This window comes from Arvicanthis niloticus, chromosome 21, assembly GCF_011762505.2.
Source record: "Arvicanthis niloticus isolate mArvNil1 chromosome 21, mArvNil1.pat.X, whole genome shotgun sequence".
NCBI classification, from domain to species: Eukaryota; Metazoa; Chordata; class Mammalia; order Rodentia; family Muridae; genus Arvicanthis; species Arvicanthis niloticus.
Genome location: NC_047678.1, coordinates 17,964,522 through 17,990,879, shown reverse-complemented (window position 1 = coordinate 17,990,879; position 26,358 = coordinate 17,964,522). Strand labels below are relative to the sequence as shown.

The window sequence follows — 26,358 nt, the reverse complement described above, 5'->3', positions numbered from 1 at the left end:
TTATGTTCATGAGGCAGGCACTCTACTGATTGAGTCATCTCCCAGGCTCTAACAGAGCATCTTAGCAGGGGACACTGGAAAAGGGGAAGGGCAGATGTAAATAGGAACTGAGTCCCTATTTTGTGTCAAGTGTAGAACAGGTGACATCCCTAGAAGATCCCCATGTGACTCATGCCATCAGTTCTACCCACACCTCCCACAGAGAATCATGAATAGAAAGCCTGCATCCCCCACCAGAAGGATGGACCTTCTGGAGGCCCTTTCAGGCTGAACTTAATGCAGTGCTAAGCAGAGCATCTGTGCTCACAGGAATCATATTTTCCCCACATATTATAGTCTTTCATTCCAAAGCCAAAGGGAAGTCTGGCAAGGATGAATATTATAAAGAAGTATATTGGTTTCCAATATGGCACCTTCCTGAGGAGTTTTCACTGAAGGATACTTTTTGTGATAGCTGACCTAGGTGAGATGACTTTCTACTCTGCAGATGGCAAAGGCCAATGACCCAATGAATATTAGACAGTACACTTTCCCCACCACCCTTTAGAGCATCAGTGCTATCTCCTCTGTACCACCATCACAATGTTTACATGACTGGTGAGTGTCCTGTCAGGTCCCCATGTACAGCCCAGGCGAAACTTGCATTCCCCAATCCACTTGAACATAGTAGGAAGCTCTCAGTCTAATGGAGAGGATGCTGCTCAGAGAATGAATGAGGGCCCAAAGGTCCTCCCAGAGGAACAGTCTAGTCTTTCCTGACAAGCCAGCTTTTCCCTCTCGCCTCAACCTACCTGTGATTGTCTCAAAATGCTAATCTGCCCTTATAGCTGTTTAGAGATATAGCCCTCCTGTTCTAGGAATAATAGTGATAGCAAAAAAAAAAAAATCACAATAATGGTGATGATAAACCAGCCATGTAGAGCACTTAGTGTGTGGCAAGCATGTAGCTGCAAGCTTGAATGCATGATTTCATTTTGTCCCCACATACACCGAAGAAGGGAATACAGTCAGAGAGATTGATGTGTTCCCAGTCACAGAGCTGCTTAGTCAAGCTGCCAGGTGTCAAATCCAAATGGTGCCAACCTCAGAGCCCCTGTTCTCAACCACTGTACCATTTGGCTTCAGCAAATGGTTGTGGGAACATGTAGTGTATACGAAGTGGCTTACACACCTCTCTAGATGAGGGCCTAGAATTTTCCTCAGTCTTAACCCTGATCACACTATGGTGTCTCATAGATTCTTCATGGCAATGAGTATCTCATTCATCTTCATGTAGCCAGAACTCAGAAAGGGTCATGGCATAGGGTGAATACTCAGTAAATGACTGGCAGGTTAGTTGATTGATGTGTGCATGAATGAACCCATTCAACCAAACAAAGCCCTGGCTGTCTGCAGAAGACCAAGCTACTAAAAGCCCCAATGGTTCTCCCAACTCTTGAGGCTCCTCTCACACTTTTCCTTGTATAGTAGTTGTTTGTACCTGCCTGGACATATGCATCGCTTTTATCTGCATACCAATGTAGGTCTAAACAGACCAGGATCAAGTCAGAAGCTCAAATGATATTGGACTCTTTCCTGAGCCACCTAGGTCGGGAGTAGGCACAGGCCTAAGTACATTAACTCCACTCTCACAGGGAAACAGAAGATAGAAGATGAGCACACCACCCACCTTGAGCGATAACAACTGTGCTTTCATCTCTTCCCCTTGCAGGAGCATCCTCAGGCATCATTGACCTCCTGCCATCCCCTAGTGCAGCTACCAACTGGACTGCAGGACTCCTGGTGGACAGCAGTGAGATGATCTTCAAGTTTGACGGCAGGCAGGGTGCCAAGATCCCCGATGGGATCGTGCCCAAGAACCTGACAGACCAGTTCACCATCACTATGTGGATGAAACATGGCCCCAGCCCAGGCGTGAGAGCTGAGAAGGAAACAATCCTCTGTAACTCAGATAAAACTGGTGAGTCCCCAACCTGTTATGTCACCAGTGGCTGAACAGACACAGCCGTGGAATACATTCTGCTGAAGTAGAATCATGGTAGGGATCCTGGGCATACATTCTGCTCTGTGATTTTTCCAGCTGCTGATTTTCTAGGGTTTGAGTAAAGCGGGACTAGGAGAGAAAGGAAAGAAGAAGAGTAAACAGAGAGAAAGTAGCAGTTTTAATCAGTGATCTTCAAACGAGCTCCTCAGAACTCCCATGTCCGTGGAAGTCCCTTCAGGCTGCTGTAGGTGAGGTGAAAGTAAAATCAAACCCTGCATTTACTATATTGTATGAGGTGGTTTGAATAGGAATGGCCCCCATTGGAATGCTTGGCCATTGGGAGTGGTACTATTAGGAGATGTGGCCTTATTGGAGTAGGTGTGGCCTTGTAGGAGGAAGTGTGCCAATGTAGAGGCGGGCCCTGAAGTCAAATATGCTCAAGATATGCCCATGGTGGCACACAGTCTCCTTCTTCTGCCTTTGGATCAAGATGTAGAACTCGCAGCTCCTTTTCCAGCACCAAGTCTGCCCGCAATCCACCATGTTTCCCACCTTGCTGATAATCGACTGAACCCCTGAAACTAAACCAGCCTTGATTAAATGTTTTCCTTCATAAGAGTTGCCATGATCATGGTGTCTCTTCATGACAATAAAACCCTACCTAAGACATAATTTTCAAAAGCCATCTTTGAATAAAAGGATCTTGTCGACTTAAAGCAGTACTTTGAAAAGGGAGAGTGGAAGCTAACAGGTGCTGCACATTCCTCTCATTCCAGGCCTGCACAGGTATCCTTGGGAATTGACCACACCCTATCACTTACAGATGGGTGACCTTGTTATAGTACTCTCTTCCTCAGAGTTGTTTTTGCTGATTAAGTAACTTAAACATACGTGAAGCAATCAAAATAGTACTGGGCACATAGAATGCATCATTGGTATCAGCTATGCCTTTTCTAAACCTTTACAAGGAAATTAATGAAAGCACTATTGTGGAATCATCCACTGAGATGTCACGCATCTTATCCCAAGTTGTTACACAACCAATAAACACCAGAACAGAAAGGTCAGTTTATGTATTAGTAAGTCACATCCTATGCATTTATCACTGTGTCTACATGTACACACATACACACAAACACACACACACAGAGTGTCTTGAGATCTTTTGCAAAATTTACACCTCTACCTTTAATTGTGATTCCAGTCTCCCATTTCAGTTATTACTTTTGTTAAAATACTCAGATAAGTCAGTGTTTCTAACTGTAAGACAGTGCAGCAGGTAGCCAGCGGCTCAGTGTCTGCTGTCAGACAGCCCAAGTTATTAAGGAGTTATTAAGCTCCATGAGCCTCGATTTCCCCATATGCCAAGTGGAGAAAGTAAGCATGAAATAAAATATGAAATCATTTAAATCAGATACAGATCATCAGTTGAGGTGGTATCACCGGCACCATCATTACTATCACTATTTCTGAGTTCATTCCATTTCCTGCCACTACAGGGTCCTCTATATTTTCCATCCCAGTTGATCCCTGTAGACTATGTTAATGTGTTATCTTCTAGACAGACACTAAGTCAGGGTTGTCTGGCTTTTGCCTACTCACAAGACCAGTCTAGGTAGAAGGAGGCAGCAGTAACAATAGCTTTTCTCCATACCTTCGTGCAGGGAGGATGTCATGGACCTACATGAGGTGACACTGAACTTGGGGCTGGGCTTAGTGGCCTGGTCCTAGCAATACCTGGTCGCTGCACTGGACATCATGGTTCTAGAGTCAATGTCACACTGAGGCTACAGCTTAGGATGGTACAAATGTTAGGCAGCTGATCAAAATTTAGCAGCCACAGATATGATTGTTTCTTGAATGTGGATCAAGCACAGACAGTGTTTCTGCCTACACAAGGGCATCTGCAACAGAAGAGTTAGAATCATGGGCAAGGACTACCTAGAACAATGTGGTGTCTAGAACATCTTATTGCATATTCTAGAGCCAGATTGATACAATAGAGGCACTACAGGTTATAAGAATAAGCCAGCAAAGCTTTATAAAATACATGTGCCAGGACCTCATCCTAGCTGCACAGGCCAGTGTCTCAGAGGACTCTACAGGACAGCCACGCCTACAGTCTGCAATGATGTCTTCCAATCACAGTAGCTCACCATCAAGAGGCTCGGAACCTCAGACATACAAGACCTGTGCCTCAGCTCTGCCCTCACAGGAAGCCACACCTTAACAGTTAGCTTAAGATTGGCAAAGAGGGCAGGAGACATGGTATACTGGAGAACAGCACTTACCACCAAGGGTAACAACCCAAGTTTGATGTCTGGAACCCACATCATATAGGAGAGAAGCAATTCCTGCAAATTGTCTCCTGACCTCCACAAGAACAAGGTTGTACTCATGTGCACGTACATGTATGCAGACGTTAATATGCACACGTGCACATGTATACACACACACATGCAAGTGCATATACACATACATCATAAATACATATTTTAAAAAAGATTGTTACAGCAAAAATGAAAAGGGTCTGGTCTAACTTAGCTCCTAACACGGAAAGTAATATAAATACAAAAGATTGGGATTTAATGAAGGCCTGAGTCAGACTTTTATCTTATATCAGAAAGTCTTTCCAGTGGAAAGGTGATAAATATTGCAGCATAAATGGAAAAGGCACAGGAAAGTATCAAAACATACAAACCATCTAAAATCTAAGCACTTGGAGAGATATCTGGTAAGGTTCTGTACACTTCATTTAAATGCTACTTCTATTTCTATGAATAAGTAGAATGTCTTCCCATTTCAATCTATTTTAATAGTTCACATAAGATTATTGTTTCATGAATAACTATACCCAGGTCATGTATCCATGTGATAAAGTATTCTCTTTTGGAAGGGTGTGCATGACAAAATGTCACATGGCCCATACTGGCCTTGACCTTCTGAGCCTCCTGACCCCATATTTCAAGTGCTAGGATTGCAAGCAGGCACCACCATGCCTGGATGATCAAATAGCCTTTGGAAACTAAATTACATGCCAGCTTAAAACTCTGCCATGTGGATTTATCATACTTTATTTAATGGCTTCTTTTGTCGGCTACTTAGAGTGTCTCCTTTTAAAGGCAAATAAAACAGCGCTGTAGCGAGCCTTCTAGAATGTAACTTTCACACATTTCTGATTGTTCCCTGGCTGGAAGTTGAATTACTAAGTCACAGAATATGAATATTGAGAAAATTTTAGTGAAAATGATGAAATTGCCCTTCCAGGGCATCACGTTGCTTTCCGTTTGGAACGCTGAACAAAACTTATTAATGCTTGTCCATTATAAAGTCTTCTATAAATAGTTGGAGAGCAGAATTGATTAGTCAGCAAAGGCTAACTGTGGAAGAAGGAGAGAAAGGGAAAACCACCATTACCGTTATCACCTGTAAAGCTCTCGGTGACTGCCACTCTTCCATGACTCTCCTTATTCATTGTCCAGTGGTAGGTATGAAGGGAAAAGCTCTGCCTGGTCCAGATATTCTGAGACAAGAATCCTTGCATTGTTTGGTCTGGCTTTACTTAGCCATCAAAGAGAAAGAACAGTGTTGAGTACAGAGGGTTTTATTGACAAAGACAGCAGGCTGTATGTGCCATCTCTAATCACTACCTTCCACTTGCTGGAACTTGGTCACAGGGCCTTCACCCAGCCAAAGAGAGGCTGTGAATTGCAATCAACTATACACTGGGATCAAAGGAAGCAGAGTTAGGTACACATGGAGCAGTGCCTCTGCCATAGGGGATGCTTGGGCCTTTACTGGCCTTTGTCTCCCCATTCTCTATGAGAATGATGCTATTGCCTGTTACTGCCCACAATTCCTTCCCAGCTCCTGCCATTTCACCATAATCCCTTCATGTCTCACACATCTGTCCCTGTAACTGGGATCCCTTCCTCCCCCAGTCCAGTTGTCCTGCTCACATTGAATTCAGCTGGAAGTGATGAATGAGGAGTAGTCAGCCATACATAGTACGTAGTATTTCCTGCTGGACATTCTCAGATCGGGAGCTGGACAACATGACCTGGCCCTGGCAGAGCATCAGCCTGCTAATGAGTACTACAATGGCTCTCCAGCCTGTGGGAAAACAAGGGTGTGCCCACAGCCCTGGAATGACTAGAAAACTGCTCAGAAAGATTGCAACTGCGTTGGGCCTCATTTTGGCCCTGGTTTGGGCCTTGCAGTCAAACCTGAGCCTGGCTCAATTTTCAAGACCTGTCTCTCTGTCTCTCTTCTGCTCAGGAATGACTCAGCATGACCTGCACCAGCCGTTGCCTAGCTACCAGTGATATAAAGTGAACCTAATGGTCCCACCTAGTCATCATCACCTCACACCACAATATACGTCATCTCGCCCCATACCTAACTGCCCACCTCCTCTCCCTCTCTATATAAGTGCTTAGTTTAGCAAAATCAGTTCATGCTTTGACAAGACTCCTGACTCAGTGTGTTTCTTTTGGGCCATTGACATTCCACTCAGCCCCGAGACCCTGCAGGACTGGGACCTCTTTCCTTTCACCTGGACCTGCCAGCAAGGAGCCGACACAACTGTAAGAACAGGAAGGAGCTCTACTCCTAGCTGCCCATTAGCTGACCAGGAGATGCCCCTTGTATTTGTGTGTTGATCTAGGGGTCTTCAGCAGAAGGCAGAGGGAAAGGGCCTAGGCTGAAGGAGAAAGCAGGCCTAGCAGAGGAGGTCTGTTCTTCCAGTCTTCTTAGTCCACTTCTTCACCCTAGTTGATTCTAAATCAAGCTAATAAAGTCTTTCTTCCTTTCTTCCTTCCTTCCTTTTCCTAACAGCTCTTAACAGAAACCTAGAAAATTACTTATACAATCGTGAAGGGGCAAGAAGTATCCTCCAGGTGGGCAGGAGAATGGCCCTCTCTGTTGACCTTGGGCAGACATCTTGAACCAACTCCTATGTTGGAAGAATTAGCAATCGTCTATTTAGTTGAAGCCAATCAAGGCTCATCTTGAGAGATGAAGCCAATGTTGACCTCATAGTAAGGTCATAACCAGCCCAGAAGAGTTTTGCCAATCTAGAGGCTAAGAGTGGTCACCCACACACTTGGCACATGGACCGACTGCCCATCCTCTCTCCTGCCATTTTTGCATTGGGTTCTGGAGAATGCTGGTGCTTGGGTGGAAACAGCATCTGACATGGCTGTCTGTGATGCTGTAGTCCCCAGGCACAGCAATGGCCTTTATAATAACCGACAGCCACTGAGCATCTGTTCCAGCCAGATGCTTTACACACATTTCCTCATTGTGGCAATTAAGATGCTATCCATTACAGGGATGGAAAGTCCACATCAAATGGTATCAGACAACTGAAAAATTAAGTGAATACACAAAATATAGACTTTCTTGTACCTGAAAGCTCCTAGATCTATGACGGCTTCATAGTCATCCTACAGGTAAAGTGTGATCAAGATCTGTGTTCCTTTTCTTTGCATCTTCTCAGATATGTGACTATGCCTGTATCAGTTTGAGATGGGCAGAAAAGGTTATAGTTATAAGTTACATACTACACTTTCCCAAAGGAAAGATGACTTCCTTCGGGTTCACATTCTGCTGGCACCTATCCCAGAACTGCTTAGCAAACTACTAACCATTGGCCTGGACCAAGTCCTCCTTGCCAGTTCTCAGCAGAGGCCATGTGGGCAGGAGAATGAGGCTCTCTGTTGACCTTGGGCAGGCATCTTGAACCAATTTCTGTGTTGGAAGAATTGGCAGTAGTCTATTTAGTCAGAGCCAATCAAGGCTCATCTTGAGAGATGAAGCCAATGTTGGCCTCATAACGAGGTTAATACGAATATACAGGAATCAGTCACAGTATTCGAGCCTTAGGTTACCTTAAGGCTAGTTCACTACCTAACCTAATGCAGGCCTTAATGTATAGCTATGCTCACCCCCATACATAGCCATGTACTTATTTACCCACTTACAGCACACATCCCTCCTAGTAAATGTCTCCGAAGTTCTACAGCCAAGTAAAATGTGATTTTTCTATGTGTTGGTACAGATCAGCTCCTTTTTTTGCCAATTGGTAGTGTCTTGTGGCTCTAAGTGTCATGGCTAACCATGTCATAAGATTTCCTAAGCAAGTAAGAAAGTCTTTCTATCAGAAGAAGAAAAGGTTCCATTGATGGATTGCTGTGCCTCGGGAGGGGGTGATTATTCATCGCTTTGAAGAGCCACAGAGTTATGTGTAATGCTGGAAGATCGATTTGTCTCCTCCTAGCAGCTAAAAGCAAGGCAGCCCCTCTTAGCATAGATTAAGGAGACAAAGGAGATGTGTTTTGTGGTCACTGTGTCAAGACTGACAAAATAAAACAAATCCCAGAACTCCAGGAGAAAGCAGCCATGCCGTAGAGCCCAGAGGAGCTGATGTGATTGGCAGAGAACTCTGTAAGGACACACAACAAAGCTTGCCAACGTGATCGCCTTTCACCGGGTTCTGATGGAGTGTAGGTTGGGCCAGGGCTTAAAGGCAAAATGTCAGAAGAGGTTTTGCTATGGGCCCTACCAGAGCTTATTTCACTTCAGTGTCTCCCTCCAAATATGTTCTAGAAAATTCATGAGAACCACTTACATATGGGAAAACATGAGAGACCATTTCTTTGTCTTCTGAACTGTGCCTAGCAACATAACAGAAGACTATTTGGCTCATCCTTCAACCCCTTTCTGCCTTTCAGAAATGAACCGGCATCACTACGCCCTGTACGTGCACAATTGCCGCCTCGTCTTTCTCCTGCGGAAGGACTTTGATCAGGCAGACACCTTTCGCCCTGCAGAGTTTCACTGGAAGCTGGACCAGGTAAGGCTCTCAGGGCATACCTTCTCCTCTTTGCAGTGGCAGTGAGTGGGTAGGCTCTCCAGGTCTGCTCAGTTTCTTGGTTTTAGAAAAGGCAGTTCAGGAAGGCAGACAGCATCTTTAGGTCAGGATAAAAACTGCCTCCTGAAAGCCAGTAGGAGAGAAAAGGGCCACGTGTGCGAGCTAAGAAGCCACAGAATCAGAGGACCTGTAGACCGTTACACCTGCATCTGGTGTGCTCACTCTTCGTTGAGCCCATGGGAAGATGTTTGTCCCGCCCCTTGGCCAGCTGATGATCTTTGTTGATAGATATGTCTTTGGTCTTTGTGTCAGTGAGCATCATGTCTCCCCTTTGATGCTCTCCTCCTTTGGGTGACAGTATGACTTGGTCTTGGTGACAGGCGATTGAGAATGGGGACGTGAGGACTTTGGAAAAAAAAGCAATGACAGAGCATTGTTAACAGTGTCTGCTTCTCTGAAGTGGGAAACCTGACTCACTGAACTTTATGGCATGATCACAGGGGCTGGGACATCACACTTCTCCAGGACAAAGCTGTGTCTGGGTTGAGTTCAGAGCTTTGAAGTGTGTGTTCCTGAGGGCGGTGCAGCACTGAGACTACCAGAAAAGACTCCGTTTGTGGGGAAGGGCACTGCACAGTGAGGAAGCTAGACCAATACGGTATTCACTTAAACGTGAAACTAGGCAGGGTTTTGTTTAAAAAACGGTCTTAATTCAGCAAAAGAGAGAATGCCAGTAGGCAGGACTGAGATGTCACCTAACAACGCTCATTTTATAGTCCTCAGTGTTTTAGGTCTCAACTTCTTATTGTGTGCTTCTGTGACCCACAGACCTATTTTCTCTCTTGTGTACCCACTGTGTGTATTGCTACTCTGCCCTTTCTGGGGCTGAGTGTTTCATAATCCTGTGTTTCCTGTCTCCTTGTTACTCTGCCTCTTCCCCATCCTCTCCTAAGCATCCCTGCCCATCAGCTCCCAGTAGGACTGACCTCAGCAAGAACTTACTCATATTGAAATGAGTAATGAAATGGCTGCCCACTCTCACAGATGCTCACATGTATGCTCGGGGAAATCCAGATATCCCAACCCCAGGAATCTCGTCTGATGGAGTCTGTGCAGTGTGAGAAAGCAAAGATGTACTCGGGAGACAGAGTAGGGAGCCAGTGGCAACTGTCTGCCTGTTCTTAGTAAATGCTATCCTGCTGGATCCTGGGCAGCTGAAAAGACAGCATATGTGTTCATCTGCATTTCTTTGTGTTAGGAATTCTGGGGCATGTAGGAATGGTAAAACGTTGACATTGTTTATATGATTTCTCAGCAACCTCCCAGCTATGTCCTGAAGTGCCATATGGCTTTTATGGGATGTTTTAAAATATATAATACAAATTGAAGTGAATTAAAATAAATTCCATATTGTGAGGGGTTCTTTAATAAGAACATTGCCATACTGGTGGAGATAATTATAGACACCCTGAGGCATTTTCTGAGATAGGATTGAGAAGCAAGGATACTGGCAAATGAAGTTGCAGGATTTGAAATTAAAAATAGACAAGGAAGGAATCTTGGTTGTATAGATAAATATATAGTGAATGTAGCAGTTCTGAGAGCCACTTATTTAAAGAGGAACTGAGTTGGTGAGTAATGGCCTGGTCCCATCGATGTTCCTTTGGTTGGTTTTGTTTTGTTTTGTTTTGTTTTGTTCTGGTTTGCTTTATTTTGTTTTGTTTTGTCTTGTTGAGCTTGCTCTGTTTCAGGCAAGCTGCATATATGAGGCCATTTCCAGCTCTGCCACAGGCTTTTCATGGGAGCTTCCAGGCAGGAGACTCCAGCCGCAGGTACTTGCCCATGGCCCACGGCAAGCCATGGCCAACACCTGTCCTTTCTCTCATGCTACTCCTCTGGTGAGCATGCTGACTTAAAATGTAAAATTTATTCATTCGTAGATAAGATTTATACCTATTATCCAAAATATTTGTAGCTGTCATGGAATCCTACAAACTATTAAATCTTTCCTTGGCTTAAGCTCTATATTCGTCTGTGTCTAACTCTGTGTAGGCTACCTAAACAAAATACCCTGGGCTGCATGGCTTAAGGTGGAGATGTTTACTTTCCCATGGCCAATAAGGTTGGGAAATGCAAGGTCAAGGTGCTTATTAATACATGTCCTAATGAGATCTGTTCCCCTGGATACAGAGGACTTCCTTCACCTGCTTTGTCCCCAGTTCCAGAGAGTGAAAGGTGGCACCCTCATGTCTGCTCCTCTCAAAAGGAACTAGTCCTGTTATATGAAGTCCCAAGTCTCCCTCCCTCATTTCATTTGGTTACCTGCCCCAGGTCATATCTCCAAATATACCTGGGGTTTAGTATTTCATACCGTGAGTTTGGGGAGGACAGAATTCACTCTGCAGCACTTTTGTACCAATCTTGTGAAGTTGAAGGACTCATTGCTATCAGACATCGAAGTTCCTAGGGATCTTCGGCAGGTGAAGGAAGGAGGCTGTAGTGAGGAGGGCACAGGATCTCTCCACAGTGCTCACATTGCCAACCCAGTGGTGTATACATGCCAGCCCACAGACCCCCTCCCCTTTTTTTGTCCTCAGCTCCCTGTCATGTCAGAACCTTACCTGAAGTTTCTCTCGTGTAAACTACATGATGCTCAGAGCATACAGAGCTGATGAAGCTTCTTGACCAGGAACCACCTGGGCACATCTCCTGGAAGGTCATCTGCCCCCTTGTTTGTCAGACTCCTCATGACTCTTTCTGCACTCTCATCACACAGTTATCCTTCCTGTATGCTTCCTTTGTGCCAAGCTCCTGGAAGCAGAGTAGTGTCTTTACTCAGCCCCAGCTGTACAGTGTGTGGTATAGCTCCAAGCACTTAGTCTACAGAAAATGGCTACATAATGGTGAAGGGATGTGGAGGGAGAGAAAGTGAGACCAGAAGAAAGGGAAGAAAGACAAGGATATAGAGAAGAAAAAACAAGATATCTAAAAAGAAACAAATAAACAAAACATAACTTCTAGTAAATTGAAAATTTAATTAACTTCACTGAGCATTTAAAAATTCCAAATTTTTGCAGTTGTTTTCCTTACTCTCTGGCTCTTACAATAGTGTTTATCTCTTATCTTCTTAGCTTATTTCAAAGATCCAGTTGGATTAACCACCAGTGAGTCTATACCTGACCTTTGCCAAAAAGGATTCAAACTGGTCTAATATGTTGTGTGTAACTCCTGGCCTACCTTAACAATTCTCAAAGCCTCTTATTGATTCTAATGCCTGCTGGGCCTTTTATTTCTGTTCTAAGTAGCTTATTCTGTGAGTTAGACTCCGTGCTTCATCCCCCAGATCAGTATAGAACTAGAAGCCTTGGCTGTCTAGAAGGTTCCATGATCAGGAGTCAAAAAGACAGTTTATAGTCTCATGTAGGCAGTGTTTGAGAAGAAAGCAGGACACATCCCTGGCAGGGACAGCAGGCAGGGCTATCTTATGTAGCCCTGTGGATAAGCATCTGAGAAAGCATCTAAAAGAAACACTGGAATGGAAATATCCACATGCAGAAGCAGGCATCCAAGACATTAAACAATAAACAGGACCCAAGTGTTAGGATTTAGAAAAAAGTGGACCAGGCAGGAATTAAGTCCAAATAGATATTTATGTCATCCCTCCCCCAGGCAAACAGGTCATAATCAAAGTATCCATTATATCCATTACTCAATGCAAGACCATGAATGTTATGCCTGGGCAAACCTGGAGAGTCTTGTATGTTATACATCACATCACATTCAAGCAAATGTAACTCTGCCTAGAACAATACAGAAGGCCAGTGGCAGGGACTAATCTCTCCTATCCCTATTTTCACAGCCATGCCAGGACCCAACTCCAGATAGTGCATTTGAACAACTGGCTCCTCACTGCCATTGAAGCTAGAGTATAATGCCTTCCACATAGCTCTTCAGGGGTGGCCATGAGTGAAGAAGTTGCCCATGCGCCAGAGGCATCATATGTTTCCACCCCTTTTCCTTACACCTACCCCAGAAGGCCTTTGCTAAGGCACATGAATTGCCCATAAGTGTAATGAGGCAGCCCCAGGAAATGCCTCCGAGAATCCAGGGCATCTCACTGAAGTGATGCTAACAGCAAGAGAAATGTCATTTTAATAGGATTTTTGCTCCCCATCTACTAATGCAAATCCCTCAAGCCAGCAGTCAGTCATGTGCAAACTCAGACAAGAGCTCCGAGCACATACAGGGAAGCTTTATCAATCCATGGGCCCTCTTGGCTTTAATATTATTTAGATATGGTTGATTCAGTATTGTGAATTCTGATCGTCTTCCCCTTGGAAATGTGGGTGTTAGAATGGTGTTCCCTGGGACACCCACTGGAGGAGATAGCTTGAGTGACAGACTCTGTGAAACAGAAAGAGCACAGGTATCCCAATTCATATGACGAAAATAATGTATCCGTGAAGAGCTAGAGCCCACAAGAGGCAGAAATTGGTCTCATTTGGCTAGCTGTTGTCTTGTCTGTGCCTCAGGGACAGAGACACGAATGGTATAGCTCACTCTGAGAGAGCTCGCTGGTTCATGGCCAGTTAATGTTCCCTGGCAGCATTCCCCCGCAGGGGTCCCAGACTCTAATAATTCTAGGCTACTGGGAGAAACAGCAAGGATTAGAGAGGCCCAGTCAGGTGAAGCCAGATACCTAGCTGGGTGAGTTAAAGATTCCTCTCTAAGTCATCCAAAAAGGCCTGGCACTGTACTTTCAATTATCTGGCACTGTACTTTCAACTATCTGGAAGCTGAAAATCAGATTTTCATGTAAGCCATCCTAATTTTCAGTGTCTTCTCATTTAAAAATGTATCACATTAGACCAAGCCAAATATTCTGCGAAATACCTTTATCTTCTGACCAGGTTATTCTGTTTATTGAAAAGGGCAGTTTTGATTTAAACACCCCCCCCTTTCTCTCTCAGAAGTTTAGATCTTCATAAAGTTTATTGTGTGCCTCTTCTAAAAAGAAAATCTCTGTGCATGTGTGTAAATCTGGGTGCATGCATGCCATAGCACATATAATAAAGTCTCCAACTGCCACTATGCCATGCTAGCTGCCTCTCAAGCTTCCAGAAGTTTTTCTGTCTCTTCCCCATCATCTCATAGGAGTGCTTGGATTTTCAAGCTTTCTTTGCTATATCTATATTTACATGGGTTCCAGGAATTCAAACCCAGGTCCTCATGCTTGGATGACAAATCCTTTAACCCTGTGGGCCATCTTCTCAGCCTCTGCTTGTGTACTTCTTAATGCTTCTCATTCTCTCACCTCCTTGGAGGGGGAATTGATGCATGGTAACCATCACTTCCAGGCCACACCTAGAGGGAAGGGGTAGGGGGATATAGACTCCCTTCATCTAGGCCACTAGTATTGACAACAGTCTTCCTCTTTCTACATAAAGGAGACAGTTAGTCACAGGCCTAGATTTTCCCCACAATGAAAATTAGCACACATTTGTCTTGAGCCAAGGCCTTTGCCTCTCAAGTCCATTGTTCTTACATAGAATGTGAAAATTCCTAGAAGAAGATTTAAAAAGATCGCATCCTTTATTCTTGGAGAATGTAGTGTAGGAATGATGCAAAGGCAGTTTCCTTGCATTTGCCCATTCAGCCACACTGGGAGTCAAATGGGTTAGTTCAATCATTATTATAGCCAGTGCCAAGGAGTTAATTAGAGAATGGTCAGTCCAGTCCAGACCAGTCATCTTAATGAGGAAAATAATTGGCCTTTGTCAGCACTCCGATCCTGCTATTAAAGACTCACTCCTGGACAGGCTGGCTTTGTTTGTTCTGATGTGAAACCACTGCCCTGCTCAGCAGCCCCACCTGTAAGCTGTCTCTGGTGATGCCTGCCTTCTTCTGAGAGCAAGCATCCCAAACAGACAGGGAAGGTTGAATGGAACCTCTGTCTTCTCATGCAGGTAGACTCCAAAGCAGGTTTTTCAAAGAGACCAATCTGAGTGGTTATTATGAGTCAACAATGGATACACAGAGGGCCGTAAACACAATGGCTTTCACTATCATATATAAAGGAACCTAGAGAGTTTACCTCTCAATATGTAGGAACACTGCAAGCCCCTACTCCTCTTAGAACCCACCCCTCCCCAGCCTCTTTTCATCTCTAGCAGAGCTTCTAGTCCTGGAGGAAGAAATGGCTACATGGTTTCATGGTGCTGGAAGAGAATGGTTCCCACACCCTCAAGGCATAATCATTCCTCTCGGGTCAGCACTGCAGTATTGGGTGGTCTGTTCTTTGAGAAGGTAATGCTTGCCCTGTTCTCTTTGTGAGATGGTGGCATGTTAAGCCACCATCCTTGTTAAGCCATGTCCCCTTCATCTGCCTTGGTCCTTGCTGCACGGCTGCCTCAGTTTTCGTCTGTTACATGCCTCCTTACATGAGTATGTGAGGTAGACACTTGTGGCAGACAGAAAACTGGCCCCCAAAGACATTTGTTCATCTTCTATATACCACATGGATACATCCCCTTGTTTGACAAAAAAAAAAAAAAAAAAAGTGTTTGCATCTGTGAGCAGTTAGTGATCTTAAGATGGAGAGATAGTTCTGGATTATTTTTATGGGTGCAATGTAGACAAGTGTCTAAGAGGCGACGGGAGAAACAGGAAATGTAAAGACAGAAGAAGTCCAATGTGATGCATGTGGGAGGCCACGAGTCAAGAAATTACATAACCTTTCCAAAGTGGAAAAAGTTTCTTCTCCAGAGCCCTCAGAAGGGATTTGGCCATGCTGACACCATGATTTTAGTCCACTGAAACTTATTTCATCCTCTGACCTCCAAAACTGTAAGATCATAAATCTATGTTGTTTTAAGCTACAAAGTTGGAGGTGATTTGTTATAGCAGCAAAAGGAAACTAATACATCACTGTGAGCCTTGGGGAGGTCTTGGACTCATAAATCAAGCTGCGTGTCCCATCTCCTTGCATCTTACCGAGGTGACCCTGAGCCATGTTTTCAGAACAGGCCTATAGACTCCTCTGCACACCAGTGTAATGCCTCAGCCACAGGTTTCCTGAGCCCCTTCACTTCTAGAAAAGCCCTAGGAGAGAGGGAGGAGGAGCCTGCCTAACAATGACCTTCAGTGCTTATGCCTGCCTTCCAGCCAGCTTGGTTTCTTGCTAGCCTCTAGATGAGGCTGTTCAGGGGGTCAGACTTGGTGCTCTCTTTCCTCTCTGAGATACATTATACTTTTGCCTAAGGGACCAGCAAGGAGAAAAGGAAAAGATTTTGCCTTCATTGGAAGAAAGATTGCATACTCTGTGTTCTGGTCTGGAAATACTAAGCCAAAGTCAGAAAATGTTCTGTCTCTTGACAGCCCTTTCCCCTCAGCTTAAAGCTAATCAAGATGATATGAACTTACGCTGTGCTTATTGAATCTAAAACTCTTCCTAAAAGGCTGTCGTGTGAAAGGCTTGGTTTCTAGCTGATGAGATTTTGGGTACTGATTGTATTGTTGAAGGCTCTAATTTTACCAATGGACAATAATCCATTGAACTCATGACCCAATATTGGGAGGGAGGACATGGTTGGAGGAATTGATCACTGAGGTACACCCCTGAAGAGTGTGTCTTACACCTGGACCCTTGCTTTCTGTCTTTCTGCTTCCTGGCCACCCTGAAGTGATTAGCCTTCTTCTCCGTACACTGTCACCATCAATATATTCTGTCTCACTTCAGGCCCAGAGCCATTGACCCAACCTGCCTTACACTGATCCTTTGGAAACCATGAACCTAAATAAATACTTTCTCTGTCAAGTTGTTTCTTTGGGGTATCTTCTTTTTTTAACAAAAACAAAATCCCAGTTCACACATATTCTCTGGATATCACCGATGCCTTCCCAAAGTACAGAAACCTACTTCGGCCTCCCTGCAGTTCACAGCACACACCGCTCTGCCTTTAAATCTGCTGTGCCAATGCTTTCCCCAGGGTAAGATCAGCCTACTTAGCTACAGTGAGTGCAGGCTAGAAAGGAAGGTGCTGTTACTGCCGAGATCCTTTTTACCACTAAGTGGGGAAGAACAACCTGCCCCAAGGTGGGAAGCAACTGTGAGAAGCGCCCTATATCTTCCGTGAGGACCCAGAGGAAGAAGACACCATAGTCTACAATAATAACAGCAATGTTCACTTAACTGTATATCCCCCTTTTCTGACTCGGTCTTTTCTCTGGACCTTACTTGTAACCCTGAGTCATTGCCTTAGTGACATCCAGGGGTGTCTCACGGTACAAAGTGAAGTGTCAGGTCACTAGTGGGAAGTTAGCAAGAAGAGACGGCTATGATGATGAAGAGACTTCTGTGGAGAGGAGGTGCCAAGGCTAGGGGAAGACGTCAACAGAAGACCAGAGTACAGATCAAGCAGGAGGGTTTGTGGAAGCATTGATCAGTAGTGCCAGATACTCTAGCATCTATGTACCTAACCAAAGGAAAGCTTGAGGAGTAGGTAATTCTCTCTGAACCATCTGGCAACATCATCTCCTCACTTAGACTTTCTATTTATCAGTCGGTCCTACTTGAGCCATTTGCTTGAAGAGTGGGTTTCAAACCACCTTTCTCAGATTTCTCTCAATACTCCAAAGGTTTGCTTCAGAAGATCCCGTGCAAAAGCATGGGTCAGGCTGCAGGTGTAGATTCCAGAGGAGTAATGCTGCCTGCTCCCCTATTGCAGCCTCTCTGCCTCATTCTCTCTGCCTGCTGGAGTCTAGAGCTTGCCAGGTGCCTTCCTTTACCTCTCAGAGTTGCTAACTGATCTACAGTCTCCTTTTTGGTGACGGACCCTACCCTTCTCAGATCCCCTTTCCCTAAGTAGCACCTCCTCAGCCAAGCTTCTCTCGCCCATGGAATCGTTATTTGTGTTTTAGCATGTACATCTGCCCAGAGGCAGTGACTGCATGTTTTCAACAGACAGCCCTTAATGCATATTTAAAAGCAATTCGAAAAAGAAGGCGATAAACCAACATTAAAAGAAATATTGTTTTATTGTTAAATGAGGAAATGGTGTTAACACAGTTAAAGATGCTCAGTAAATGGAATACCCTCTCAGATAATGAATTAAGCTGCCAGCGCCTCGGGTGGTCCTGAGAGAGTCAGCTTGGCTGAGTCATGCTCCTGCCTTTCCAGTTTCTTTCAAGCACCAGAGCCAGTGGGAAAGACGGAAGCTGGTGCCTTGGCATAGAACCCAAATGTTTGTTTTAGACAGTATGACTGATACTTTTCCCTCAGGAAAGAAAAAAGAAAGAAATTAGCAAAGTTGATCTTATTATAAAATGGACACTTCTAATGATAATGCTCTTCCTCAGGAGAGGTATGTCCGATGATCAGTAGCGTGTTCCTGTACATCAAGCAGCCTTAGAGCCAGCATTACTTTGACTCTTGCTTCATGTTGGGCGCTTTCTTTTAACGCTACAAAATCTTGAGGTTTAGGCATAACAACTCTGGTTGGGGGTGAAGACTAAGACATAGCAAGGAGCTTCCATAGTTCTAACCTGACCAATAGAAGAACCTTAAACATGGCCTTAAAATACCCAGACTCCAATAGGAAAAAGGGACCATTGCTGTTTTAAAATGTGATTGGTTGTTGTGGACACTCGGGGATGCAGATTAACCGGATGATGCACTGACTCTGGAGTGGGCCCTTGATTGCAGCACAGTCTAGTTCTGAAGGTCACATTTTGTTGTTGTATTTAAGAATTTCATACATGCATATGATACATTTTGGTCAGATCTACCCCACCATTTCCTCCTCTTCAAGTTCTCCCCATTTTTTCTACCCCTCCCCGCAACTTCATCTATATATATATTTTTTAAAAAACCAGTGGAGTAGAATCAGTTCTCCGTGTGCATATAGCTGTAGGGCTATCTACTAGAGCATGGGTAGACTCTCAGGCCTGAATTCCTGAGGAAAACTAACATTCCTTCCCACAACAACCATTATTTTTCCATAGCTCCTAGAAGTTCCTCTCCCATATGTCGAGCACTAGGCTGTCTTGGTCTCCTGAAGGTCTTGTGAATGCAGCCACAAACCCTTTGAGCTCATGTGCATAGCAACCTCGTCATGGTGAGAGAATACTGTTTTGCTTAGGAATGCCCACTGCCTCTGGCTCTCATGAATTTTCTTTCAGTCCTTCTGTCATGACGCCTGAGTCTTGAGAAGGAGGAGTTTCCCATTTAGAGCTGAACACTTGGTAGTCTCTACTTCTCAGCATGTTGACTAGTTGTGGGTCTCTGTATTAATGAACATTTGCTATAAAAAATGAAGATTATCTGACAGGGCTATGAGACTAATCTCTGGTTATAGATATAAGAACTTAGGGGGAAGTTTAATACTTTGTTCATTTACCGTAATAATAGTAGTAGGGTTTTCCCTAAGGTCTATAACCTATCCAGACAAAAGTTTTTGCTCCAATTAATGGTTTGAGAGGTGAGTTCCATGTTGTGGAACAAACCTTAAATACAGCTAGAAAGTCATTGATCACTCCAGTAACATTCACGACACTGTATGCACAGTGTGCACTCCTTGCCAGGCCAGTCATTATTGTAACTTACAGAGATCACAGCTTGGTAAGTCTGCTGACTCCTTTTTTTCCTCCCAGCACAGCATCTTCAAGCACTACGAACACTAAATAGGGATGAAGCTTCCATCTTGATACCAGCTTGACTTCTGTATGTCCTATGACTCAAGCATGTGGTATCTTCACCAATAGGCTCTTATATCAGGTGTGCAAGAGCAATGGCAACAGACTGTAATTGGGGGAGGGGTGTCTATGGAACCCAATGACCAATCAACACAGAGAGAGACAGCCCAGGCATGGCACTGAGTTTTTCATTCGTTAACCTATGTTGCTTGGGAAAGGTATTGCCTCTCCATTATAGGGTATTCAATTTAACTCCTTTTCTATATCTCTGAAAGCTTCTACAGTAGTAGTAGGATTCCATGTGGTAACTTTTACGTTTTATGGTCTTGAGTCTTATCATTTCCCAGACTCCCTACCCTGCTCCTACCCATTTGAGCCTTCCTATGTCATTATTCCCCCTTTGCTATCCTTAGCCACGTCATCCTATCCCTTCCCCTTGAAATCTCCCCTCCACGGTCCCTTGCTAGTTTCCTGACTTCAAACTCAAGGATTCAAAGCCAGAATCTGTACATGAGAGACGATGTGAAGAATTTCGTTCTGAGTCAGTTACGTCAGCAGACTGATGATTTCTAGCTCCAATGATTTACTTGCAATTTTCATAATACATTTTTTTTCTTTGCAGCTGAATACTATGTAGGAACCACATTTTCATCCACTTATCAGTTGACGATCATCTAGGCTCTTTCCGCTTTTTAAGCTGCTGCGAGTAACACAACTATGAACGTGGATGAGAAACTATCTCCGTAGTAAGATATAGAGTCTTCTGGAGATATGCCCAGGAGTGGTAGAGTGGGAGCACGTGGTAGATCGTATGGCAGATCTATCTGTAGCTTTTTTGAGGACCCCCCACACACACACACACTGGTTTTCATGGTGGATGTACCAACTTTTACTCCTACTAAGAGTGAATAAATGTTCCCCTCTCCCTACATCTAAAGCAGTATCTGTTGTCAGTTTTTAAAAATCTTAGCCATTCTTACTAGAATAAGATGAAATCTCAAAGTAGCTTAATTTGCATTTCCCAATGGGTAAGGATGTTTAACATTTAAAAAATTATTTCTTAAACATTTATCTTTCTTCTTTTGAGAACTCTATGTTTAGTTATAATGTTTAAATGGAGTGGGGTTTTTTGATATTTAATTTATTGATTTATTTGTATAATTTAAGCACTAACTCTGTGTCATAAATACAGCTAGTAAAAAATATTTCCATTTTGTAGGCTACCTCCTGACTCAAATGATGGTCCCATTTGTCAGTTGCTAGTCTTAGTGCCTATGTCACCAGGATTTTATTCAGAAAACCCCTTCCTACATCTAGAAGTTGAAGCATTTCCCCGACGTCTCCTCTATTAGATTCAGAGTATCATATCTTATGTTGATGTTCTTGATCCATTCAGAGATGAGTTTTATGCAGACTGAGAGAGAAAGATCTAGAAGATATCTATTCTTACCAGCACCCTTCATGGAAGGTGTTGTCTCTTTTCCAATAAATATGTTTGGACTTCGTCAAACATCAGGTACTAAAGTCACGTGGGCTTATGTAAGGATCTTCAGTTCTATCACCTTTGTCCGTGTATCTGTTTTTATGCCAGTCCTGTAAGGTTTTATTACTTTGGCTCTGTAGTATTACTTCAAATCAGGGACAATTACACTTCTATTAGTGCTTTCATTGTTCAGGACTACTTTGACTATCCTGGTGTGTGTGTGTGTGTGTGTGTGTGTGTGTGTGTGTTTCCACATGAATTTAAAAAAATAGTTTTTACAGTGTCTATGAAGAATTTCATAGAATTTGGATGAGGATTGCATTGACTCTATAGATTGCTTTTGGTAAGATGACTGTTGGCCCTCCCATCTTCTAGTAACTTCTATTTATTTCTTCAATGTCTTAAGCTTTCACTATAGTCTTCCATTTCCTTGGTAAGATTTATTGCAAGATTTTTTTTAGACTATTGTAAATGGGATGGTTTCCTTTATCCCTTTCTCGGTATCTTTGTCATTGGTTTATAGAACAGCTCCTGATTTTTGTGTGTTAATCTTATAGTCTGCTACCTTACTGAATATGTTTACTAGCTGTAGGAGTTTTCTGGTACAGTCTTTAGAGTCCATTAGGTATAGAATCATATCATCTGTAAAGAAGGATATTTTGACTTCTTACTGCACATCTTGAACCATAAGCAAGAAGCAAAGAATTTGCTGTGGGAATGGAATGAGGCTTTTGAAGCTTCAAGGCCCACCCCAGTGATATACTTCCTCTAATAAGCCTACACATATTAAACCTACCCAAACAGCCCCACCAACTAGGGACCAAGGATTCAAATATCTGCACCATTGGAAACATTCTTATTCAAACCACCACAATGACCTTACTTCAGGGGAATAGTAATGAGACAGTCATTCATGCCCTAAAACATGAGGAGCCAGTAGAGCCAACTTCCTAGAGAAGACCTCTCCTTTGAGGAAGTCTTGAAAAGCAATAACCCTGGAGGCCCAGCGGTGAGATTAATTTGTTCTACCTTCCCTGCTTCCTCCTAATCTCCTACGAGTCATCTGTTTCCATCCTTAATGTCTAAACATGCAAATATTGCTGCACTTACTGCTCATTAGTTTAGCTAAAGGAAGTGCCCTTTAATTATGCCTCTAAATAATGAACCTCCTCCATCACCTTGACAATCAGTGCATATTTAGAAAGAAGCAAGGCCTCATTATGAAGCAGCAACTGCATCCCTTGGCTTCTTAGAAGATGGTAGCTTTTTTGAGGCAACAGAAATGGGAATTCACAAGACAAGCAAACCTTGTGATTGCCTTAGCTCTTTGTGGCCTTAGAGGCAAGAATGGCAGACAATTTCACAGTAACACATCACATTTAAGAAACAAAGGGGAAACTAGCATTTGCTAAAAACACTCTTGTATCCCACCCCATAAATTCCTGATCTCTGAGTATTAGGTCTAAGCTCGCAGTTACTTTTGCAACCCAATCTTGACTATTTGTTCTGCAGCTAAGTCTGTGGAAATGAAAGTAATTTGCCTAAAGTGTTAGACCAAGCCCACCACTCTGCAAAGCTCCACGTTGCTTACCATTATGCTTTTATTTTGTTGAGATTTATGTAGCTTGGCAGAACTAAGCCTTGACCATATTTCTCCATTTGTTGATCTAAGTAGAAAGCCACAGAAATTGTTTGTTGACATTCCATTGGCAATAGCAAAGGCAGACTGGACAGCTCTATTGTGAACCTGTCTGCCTTGCCTGGATGAATGAAGCTCATGTCATGGAAACAAGTCATCCCTGCTATCTGACGTGCCACATTCCTGGTTCATCTGTCAATCCTGAACTCATAGGCCACATCCCTAGTGGACCTCTAAGTCCCACAACAATAGAGAACTGACTGGCGAGAGATTACAAAGATTCATTCCAATTTTCCTGCACTTTATTGCATTGACTTGTTCACTGGTTCAGTTCCATCACTACCCTGGGATAGATGACCCTCTAATCTTCAACTCGGCTTCTAATCTAAATAGGTGTTCGGTAAACGTAAATTAATCTCCAACTTATCTGCATGGCATAACCTGATCTACACTGTGGTTCCTGAAGAGACATATAAGTACCCATTTGGCTACATACATATCATCCTAGGGACATTGAAAAGAGCCTCCACTGAGTCCCAAACACATCCGGCTTTTAAAATATATTTACTCTTTGAATGGTATTTAGAATATTTTTTAAACGGACAACGGAAAGGACTAAAACACAAAGCAGGCATCCTTCATGACGTCATGTACAGAAAACATCCATAAAGGCAAGTGTACTGATACAGAAAACGGTCCTGTTCTGCTGAGGGCTTGAGCTCAGGGTAAAACCAGACAATTTTATTGTAGGATGCTTGTGTTCTAAAACTGGATTCTGTGATTACCCAACGAAATGATTTTATTAAAAAACCCTCGACTTGTATGCTTACAACGAGTGAATATGAGAAAGTATAATCATCCTTCAGTAAAGCTGTTATATATTAACAAGAATTGAAAATTTTAAAAAGGAAAGGAGGGGAGACTGATGATCCCACTCTCTTGGCCTGAAGTGCTGAGACATTGAGAAAGTCCAGGGTTGTTAGAAACTGAAAGGGCAAATACCAGAAATGATAGGGAGGCAGGAAAGGAACTGAAAGTCTGAACACAAGGTCTCCTAGAATCCTTCAAATTGTCAACCACCCTGTGAACTGTGTCCATAGGAGAAACCACAAGAGCCTGGGAAACAGCAACAGCAAGAACTAGGAAAAGCAGCAGCACAGATATTAGAGCCACTGTGCACTGAGAAGGAGTCAGATTTTGGAGTTCTTCTAAGTAAGAAAGGCTGACAACACATCTAGAACTTTCCAGTGGAATTCTAGAAGAGAAACTCTTAGAAATGAATGACCATATGTCGGGGTTTAAAGGGCTTGCCTAGAGCTAAGGATAAACAAAACCCACAAACAATCCTCAATAAAACTGAAAGCCAAACCTTGGCAAGTGCCAAGTGCCAGGGAAATCATCTGGTCATTCAGGTAATGTTGGCAGTCTCACAGAATGAGGACAGAAGCCAGAGCATCAACTCCAGGGTTCAATGGAACAAAATTGTCAGATACATGAAGTAACAATGGGACTCAAATGAAGATCCAGAGTAACATTGTAAAATAGAGTTTGTTGTGGCCAATGGATTGAACAGATGAATGGGAAATATCAGCTCCAAGCAAACTTAGAAAGCCTAGGTGGGGAATTGGACATCTTAATTAAATGGGTGGGTTCACAAGTGGCATGGAAGAGGTATGCCAGGCAGGGACGGCGCAAAACATTTTTAAACTTGTTAAAAGCATCATTTTAAAGGTTGGAGGAGATCAGCAAGCTTCAAGCTTAATGATACAAAGGAAGCAAGTCTGATCGTATTGCCTGCAACCTGCTGAATAATAAAAGTGAAGCAGACATTTTGAAAGAATGTGTCAGGCACAGGGAAAAAGCAATATAAAGTAACAAGCAATATTTTATGAAAATTTGGAATAGCAAAAGACAAAAGGAATGGCCAGGAACGTCCTGCTAGTAAAAAGGAAATTCAAACAGAATTGCCAGTTGGAAATGAGGAACAAGCTCTGGAAGTGATGTCTGAGTGTGTAAGGACCAAGTCTTCCTTCTCAGCCTCTCTGAATCCTTAGCTGTAAGTGCAGTGGTTTAGGCAGAGATCTGCATAGCATGCAATGCAGAAAAGTGTAGTGAATGGAACCATAGAGGTGTTAAATAAGTTATAATGACCCAAGGTTCACACATTTTCTGTGAAGTTTTGTAATGTTAATCATAAATACACTGTGATATGATAAAGATTCATATTAAAGAAAGCCTGCTTGAGGTTAGACACCAGAAGATGAAAGGACTATGCAGGCAAAAACGTCCACGCTCAGAGGATTGTAGACTTCTTAAAGCAGATAGAAAGGCCAAGTGGTGGCTGTTTAAAAGTCAGTGTCTGTGGGTGTGGGCCACTCTACAGAAGGGAGAAGTCAAACTTGTACTTTCCTGACAACACCCTCAACCCCTGGCCTGTACATCACACACCATACTTAAGAATACAAAGTTACTTAGTTACCATGAAACAGAATTCAAGAACACCTAGACAGAAAAACCATGAGGGTTGCATTTGAGAGAATAGACATGAACACTAGTGGAATGAGTGAGGGGTATGGAGAGTGTGCAAGGGGGCTGCTCTTGGGGCTACAGGCACCGGCATTGTCTGCACGTAGACCGCGCTAATGTTCTAAAAGGGCTAAGGCACTGATAAGGGTGGACGAGGCATCACTTATCCCTCCACACAGAATGACTGCATACTTAGATAGTATGTGCAGGTCATGGGTGTCAATCAGTGATAAGGTCTACAAGCATGGAGGTTCTAGACACAAACTGACACACAAGGGGGAAACTAAGAAGAACTGAGGGTGTCCACAAAGCCTCGGCAGTTTTGTGTATTTATTTGGGAGTTTTGAGTCCCCATCTGTTGTCGCCAGGTATTCGGGCCATTCCTATTCTCCACACTGGTATCGGAGACAGCCCAGTGGAGGCTTTTTTTTTCCCAGTGATTTCCTCTGACTACTGTAAGTTAAAAATAGAGCCACATCTGACCTCTGTAGCTCTCCATTAGTGAGGATGAAGTGGCACTTCTGTTTCTCTCCTGACTCCAGTATCCAACAAGAAAGGCAGAGGACAGCACTAGAAGCAGCTCTCTCTTTGACTCCATGCACCCATCTGTACCAGTCTCTTTCTCCAGGAGATCCTAGCTTCTGCTTCCCTAGCATTGCATGCACTGCTGGCCATTGAGCAGCTCATGGCCTCCTATAGGTTGTCCTGGAAACTGAGACCTTCCCAGAAGCCTCTGTCCTTTCCTGTTTTTATTTAAAAAAAAAAAAAGCTACAAGGATTCCCATGAACTGCTACCTTGTCAAAGGTTTTATTACTGTCATAAATACAGGGGGGCAATGAAGTTAGAGCTCTTTGGACGCAAAGGTAAGATAAACTCAGATCTATTATCCAGACTCCAAAAGTGACCCCCACAGTTGGGACATAAATGTGATTTGGGACTTGAATTGCTTGGAGAATCTTCTGATAACCAACCACGGTGCTTTTCTGTCTGTAAGCATATGAATAAAATGAGTCTCATAAGCCACCAGTGAAAATATGCCTTCGGGTTTATTCTAGAATACTAAAAATATTTCTTTTCCATGTCTAGCAAAAATAGAAATATATTGTGCTGGGAATCCAAAAGAAGTGAGAGCCAAATGCTGTGCTGTATTTACACACTG

General features: G+C 43.4%; 1 protein-coding gene across 1 annotated transcript in view; it reads left to right on the top strand.

Moving 5' to 3' along the window:
- Clstn2 (calsyntenin 2) overlaps nucleotides 1–26,358 on the top strand; it is a 583,317-nt gene that overhangs the window by 491,130 nt on the left and 65,829 nt on the right. The window contains exons 7-8 of the mRNA XM_076917814.1: nucleotides 1,712–1,960; nucleotides 8,719–8,840. Coding sequence (XP_076773929.1) covers nucleotides 1,712–1,960; nucleotides 8,719–8,840 — 371 coding nt within the window. The remainder of the gene's footprint in view (nucleotides 1–1,711; nucleotides 1,961–8,718; nucleotides 8,841–26,358) is intronic.